The sequence below is a fragment of the Corvus brachyrhynchos genome, unplaced genomic scaffold (genome assembly GCF_000691975.1).
Source record: "Corvus brachyrhynchos isolate BGI_N302 unplaced genomic scaffold, ASM69197v1 scaffold10, whole genome shotgun sequence".
Taxonomy (NCBI): domain Eukaryota; kingdom Metazoa; phylum Chordata; class Aves; order Passeriformes; family Corvidae; genus Corvus; species Corvus brachyrhynchos.
Genome location: NW_008236180.1, coordinates 2,576,176 through 2,581,613, shown reverse-complemented (window position 1 = coordinate 2,581,613; position 5,438 = coordinate 2,576,176). Strand labels below are relative to the sequence as shown.

At 62.9% G+C, this 5,438-nt stretch overlaps 1 protein-coding gene across 1 annotated transcript in view; it reads left to right on the top strand.

The window, feature by feature from the left end:
- Positions 1-5,438, top strand: part of SLC12A5 (solute carrier family 12 member 5) — a 13,656-nt gene that overhangs the window by 1,973 nt on the left and 6,245 nt on the right. Inside the window, 7 exon segments of the mRNA XM_017733211.1 lie at positions 423-553; positions 686-927; positions 1,004-1,215; positions 3,108-3,275; positions 4,228-4,326; positions 4,498-4,555; positions 5,203-5,377. Coding sequence (XP_017588700.1) covers positions 423-553; positions 686-927; positions 1,004-1,215; positions 3,108-3,275; positions 4,228-4,326; positions 4,498-4,555; positions 5,203-5,377 — 1,085 coding nt within the window.

The window sequence follows — 5,438 nt, the reverse complement described above, 5'->3', positions numbered from 1 at the left end:
AGAACCAGCCAGCCCTGCAGAGCCCTGGGGAGCCGTGAGCTGCGCCAGGCTGGGCACGGCACTGACAGCTCAACACGGGGTGTAATTAAAGCTATTTATCATCCTGCTGCCGCAGCGGGACCATCGATCCTGGCAGCCCTGCTCTAAGGGCTCCTCTGGGAGGATGGAGCAGGGCATGGTCCCTGGGGCTACAGCTCCTGTCTGGTGTCCAGAGAACACCTGTGCCATTGGCCATTGCACCTGGCTGCAGGGCTCCTGGGGAATGACTCTGCCAGTGTGGTCACTCCTGCTGCTCTGCATCTTGCTCAATGCTGGAGCAGGGCCTATGGCTATCCTGGCTCCAGTCTGCCCTATGGGATACCTGGCAGGGCTGAGGGTGTCACTGGGGTCTGGCTGGGACCCACTTTTGCTCTCTCTGACAGCGGGTGGCTCCTACTACATGATCTCACGCTCCCTGGGACCTGAGTTTGGTGGGGCTGTGGGGCTCTGCTTCTACCTGGGCACCACCTTTGCTGGTGCCATGTACATCCTGGGCACCATCGAAATCCTGCTGGTAGGTACCTAGTCCTTGCCTTGTGCAGTGCCAAGGGCTCAGGTCCTGGCAGGGCAGGGGGTCTGAGGACCCTTCCTTGGGGTCCCCTCTGCAGGCTGTTAGCCAGGCAGTGATGCTACAACTCTTTTCCAGGCCTACATCTTCCCGGCCATGGCCATCTTCAAGGCAGAGGACGCCAGCGGGGAGGCGGCTGCGATGCTCAACAACATGCGTGTGTACGGCACCTGTGTGCTCACCTGCATGGCCACCGTTGTGTTCGTGGGTGTCAAATATGTCAACAAATTTGCCCTGGTCTTCCTGGGCTGTGTCATCCTCTCCATCCTCGCCATCTATGCTGGTGTCATCAAATCGGCCTTCGACCCGCCAAGCTTCCCGTGAGTACGGGGTCCTGCAGGGATGCAGCAGGGCCGGGGCGTGCAGATGCGCAGCTGAGTGCCTGTGTCCCCCCAGGATCTGCCTCCTGGGCAACAGAACCCTCTCACGCCATGGCTTTGACCTCTGCACCAAGATGGTGATGGAGGGGAACGAGACAGTTGGCTCCAAGCTCTGGGAGCTTTTCTGCACCTCCCGCTTCCTCAATGCCACCTGCGACGAGTACTTCAGCATGAACAACGTCACTGAGATCGAGGGCATCCCCGGCGCTGCCAGCGGCCTCATCCAAGGTGAGCACAGGCAGACAGAGGCATGAGAACATGGGCATGGGCATGAAGGCACGGGACTGGAAGCATGGAGAAGGAAGTGCAGGGGAGCTGTGGTGGGGCAGTGGCCCTGCCTGCTGGGCAGCTCTGCCAGCAGGGCTGGTGGAGGTGTGCTGTGGGAGGCTGCCCTGAGCAGGATTCCTCAGCCATGCCAGGTGTTGTGGGGGCAAACAGTGCTGGGTCCTGGTGAGAGGGCATGTGGGTGATCCTTGCTGGGGGCTGCTCTGCCCCTGAGGCAGAGTGAGCTGTGCTCATGCTGTGCCAGGCAGTGGGACCAACTCCTGCACTGGGTGACAGAGCAGGGCACTGCAGCCACCCGCACGCAGCCTGTGTCAGCCAACGGGGTGGCTCAGAATGATGCCCAAAGGCTGGGGATGAATAAATCCTCCCTCTGCTTCCTCTTGGCCTTTGGAAAGGCTGGTATTGATCTGAGGTTTTGAGAGAAGCGATCACCCCTCGGGGCCACTTAGCTGCTGTGGCTACAGCCCTGCTGGGAGAATGGCCAGGACCGCAGAAAGATGCGTGAATTTGCTGGGAGGAGCCACTTGTGACCCGTTTTTCCGGAGATGCTGGTACATCTGCCAGGTGCACACGCTCAGCAGTGGGTGACAGAGGCTGATGCTGTGTGCCACATTCAGAGGGTGTTTGCAGACCCCCATGCCAGAGTGATTGTCGGGACTCAGGAGAGCAGCAGAGCCACAAGCAGGATCAGTCCTTCCTGGTGGCTGTGAGGCTGCCCCAGCCATCCTGCCCTGGTGTCTGCATGGACACAGGCATGGGAGCTCAGACTTGGCTAAGCACGTGGTGCTCAGGGCTGCAGCTGTGACTGTGGTTAGTGGAGTGCAGTTGTAGGGGATTTGGGAACCTCCCGATGGTATCCCATGCTGAGGTCTTTTGGGCCAGATAATGAGTTCCTGGCTGCTGGGTGGAACCTGCTCCTGCTGGCAATGGTACTGCTGGGGACGGGGTGCAGACCCCCACCCATCCAGCTGGTCTCTCTCAGGGCAACAGGCAGCAAACACTCCTGCATTGGGGGCATTGGGACAGAGCCAGGACCCCACTCTGGGCTGGCTAGTGGTGAGGGTGACTGGGCCAGCAGCATCTTGAGGTCGGTGGCACAGTTTAGCCCTGACAGAGATGACTGGACCTTGCTGTGCCCCAGGTGAGGGATCTCCCTGTGGGGACAAACACAGCTTTCTGGGAGGATGAGACAGGCAAGGCCAGTAGGGTTGCCAGCCTCATCTGTCACCTGTGAGTAGCCATGAAGGGGGCTCAGTGCCGGGGGCTGAGGGCTAGTGCCTGCAGGCCCCTTTGCCCCTCTCAGCAGCCCCCTGGCAGTGACATGCCAAGGGCAGTTGCCTCTGCCCGCCCTGCCCGGTGCTGGCTGCTCTCCACTGCTCCAGTTTCTGCTCGTGATCTGCAGCCAAGGCAGCACACGGAGGGACACTAAACCTGTTACATCAGCCCCGCACTCATAATCCCATCAAAAACATTATCAAGTTACTTTGACACGATCTACCTCCCTTAAACCTGTGTTGATCAGCATTAATTATATTACCCTCTTAATTATTTGCTACTGCAATCCCATGTCAGCTGCTGCAGTATGTTGTGGGGACACTGCCAGCAGCAGCACGGACCTGCTCTGGTTGCCCACCTGCACTGCCATCCTCACCCTCTGGATGCCCATGGTCCTCTCTGCTGGCTGAGCCGGCTGCTCAGTGAGGCCGGGGAAGGGGAGGGAGAGCCAGACCCGCCCCCCCGGCTCCATCCCTGTGGGATGGGGATGCTGTGCTGGGTATGGGGGCTTGTGGGCATCTCATGCCGGTGGCACTGCCCGCCCTTCTCCCTCCTCACAGAGAACCTCTGGAGCTCATACCTGACCAAGGGCGTGATCGTGGAGAAGCGAGGGCTGCCCTCAGTGAGCTCCCCCGACACCCCAGTGGACATGGACCAGCCCTACGTCTTCAGCGACATGACGTCCTACTTCACCCTGCTCGTCGGCATCTACTTCCCCTCAGTCACAGGTGGGAGTCGCCGCCGGCCCCGCTCCGTGCCGCGGGCACACCGGGCACGTGCCGCCGGGCGTGCTCGGCGGAGCCCCACGTGTGCCACCCCCGCGGTGGGTGCGGCGGGGACAGCGGCGTCGCGGGGGCGGCTGGTCGCCATCGCCTCCCACGCAGCCGCCCGCGCTCCAGATCTGACGGTGCCGCCCGGTGCGCGCTGACGTCCCGGCGCTTGGGTATTTTTAGCTCTCCGGGGGCAGAGGAGCCCCCCCGCCCCAGTCCCGCTGCGGAACCGAGCGGGGCGTAGCCTCCGGGGCTCCCCTGCAGCTCCGCCGGGGCCAAGGCCGGCGGGATCGCCCCCCGGCCTGCCCCGGGCATGGCGAGTTCTGGAGGGTCCCGCGCTGCGGGGTCCCCGGCAGCCGCTCAGCCTCCGCTGCGCTCCCTCCCGCTGCCCATTCAGCAGCAGGTCCCGGGTTCTGCAGGACGCCTGTCCCCCGCTGCCGGGGGCGGTGGGGTCCTGCCTCGGCTGCTGCTGCGGCCGGAGCACGGGTCATCCCTCGGGCTGTGTTGAACCCGCCGGTGCAGCCGTGTCCCTGCGTGACCTCCTGCCCTCCCAGAGCAGCGTCGGGGCTGGGCCCTGTCCCTACCCCTGCGGCAGCCACCGTCCCTGCTTGAGCTAATTAAGGGCTAATGAGACACGGCACTTGAGAGCTTTTGAGCCTAATCCTTGAGTGGCCTCAGACTGCGGTTTGGGGTAGGCGGGGCAGTGCTGGGGGGATGAAAAGAGCAGGCTGGGGGCCCCACGCCGCAGCAGCACCTTCTCCACTACCCATCATGTCTGCTTCCTATCCTGGCGCACACCGAGCCGCGCCCTGCTGTGCCCAGGGCTCATACGGTGCCTGGCATGAGGTTTATCTGGGACGGGGATGAGCTGTAGCTCTGCTCCCCCTGACACCATCCCCTCTTTCCCCAGGCATCATGGCTGGCTCCAACCGCTCTGGAGACCTGCGGGATGCCCAGAAGTCCATCCCCACGGGCACCATCCTGGCCATTGCCACCACCTCTGCGGTCTGTATCCTTCAGGGCTTGCCTGAGCCTGGGCTGTGGGGCTGAGGGCGGGTGGGCTCGCTCTGCAGGGCTGATCTGCTTGGGTGCTTCACTGGGCTGGGACAGGGTCCCAGCACCCCACTGGCTGGGCAGGCAGGACGCTGCATCCTCCTGGCTCTCCTTGACCACCTGGCAGATATCAGCTCTGTTGTCCTCTTTGGAGCATGCATCGAGGGGGTTGTCCTGCGTGACAAGTGAGTGTCCCAAGGATATGTGGGGCATGGGGAGAGTCTGGCAGCCCCCTGGAACAGGCTGGGGCAGGGCAGCCCCAGGGGCAGGCAGAGGTCTGGGGAAGGCTGCAACCAGGACACACTGGGCAGACAGGGTGGCATTGGAGGGTTCATGGGTGTCACTGGGCAGGGGGGCCTGGAGCTTGTAACAGGCACTGAGGGCTTGTGTGCACCCCGACCGTCCACGTTTTGCTGCATTCCTCCTGCTCCGACACTGCAGGCAGCCACTTGTTTGTCAACAGGCAGGGCTGCCTGTGCTCCCTGGGGCAGCCCTGCTCACCGCACGTGGCAGGTGACACTTCTGGGTCGCCAGCACCAACACAAACAGGATCCAACTGCATGCATCATCACTGCCCTCCTGGCACATGGACGAGGAGTCCTGTCCCACACCTGTCCTTGTCCATGCTTATGGGTACAGGGATGAGGACAGACCCCTGGCAACCTCTGACTCTGCTCCCTTGCTCACCCCCAGGGGGGCGGGCCCTTCCCCGGTTGTGTCACATCCCCCCAAAGTGGTGTCGTTTTGGGGGGCTGGGTTGTGCCACTGTGGTGCTGGTGCTTTCGGGGCTCAGTCATGGGACGGAACCGCAGGTGATGCTGATGCCCTGCAGGTTTGGTGAGGCCGTCAACGGGAACCTGGTGGTTGGCACCCTGGCATGGCCATCCCCGTGGGTCATTGTCATCGGCTCGTTCTTCTCCACCTGTGGGGCTGGGTTGCAGAGTCTCGGAGCCCCCCCCCGCCTCCTGCAAGCCATCTCCAGGGACGGGATCGTACCCTTCCTCAGGGTAGGTGTACCCCGAGTCCGGTGCTGCCGCACCCTGAGAGCCCACTGTGGCTGCAGAAGCC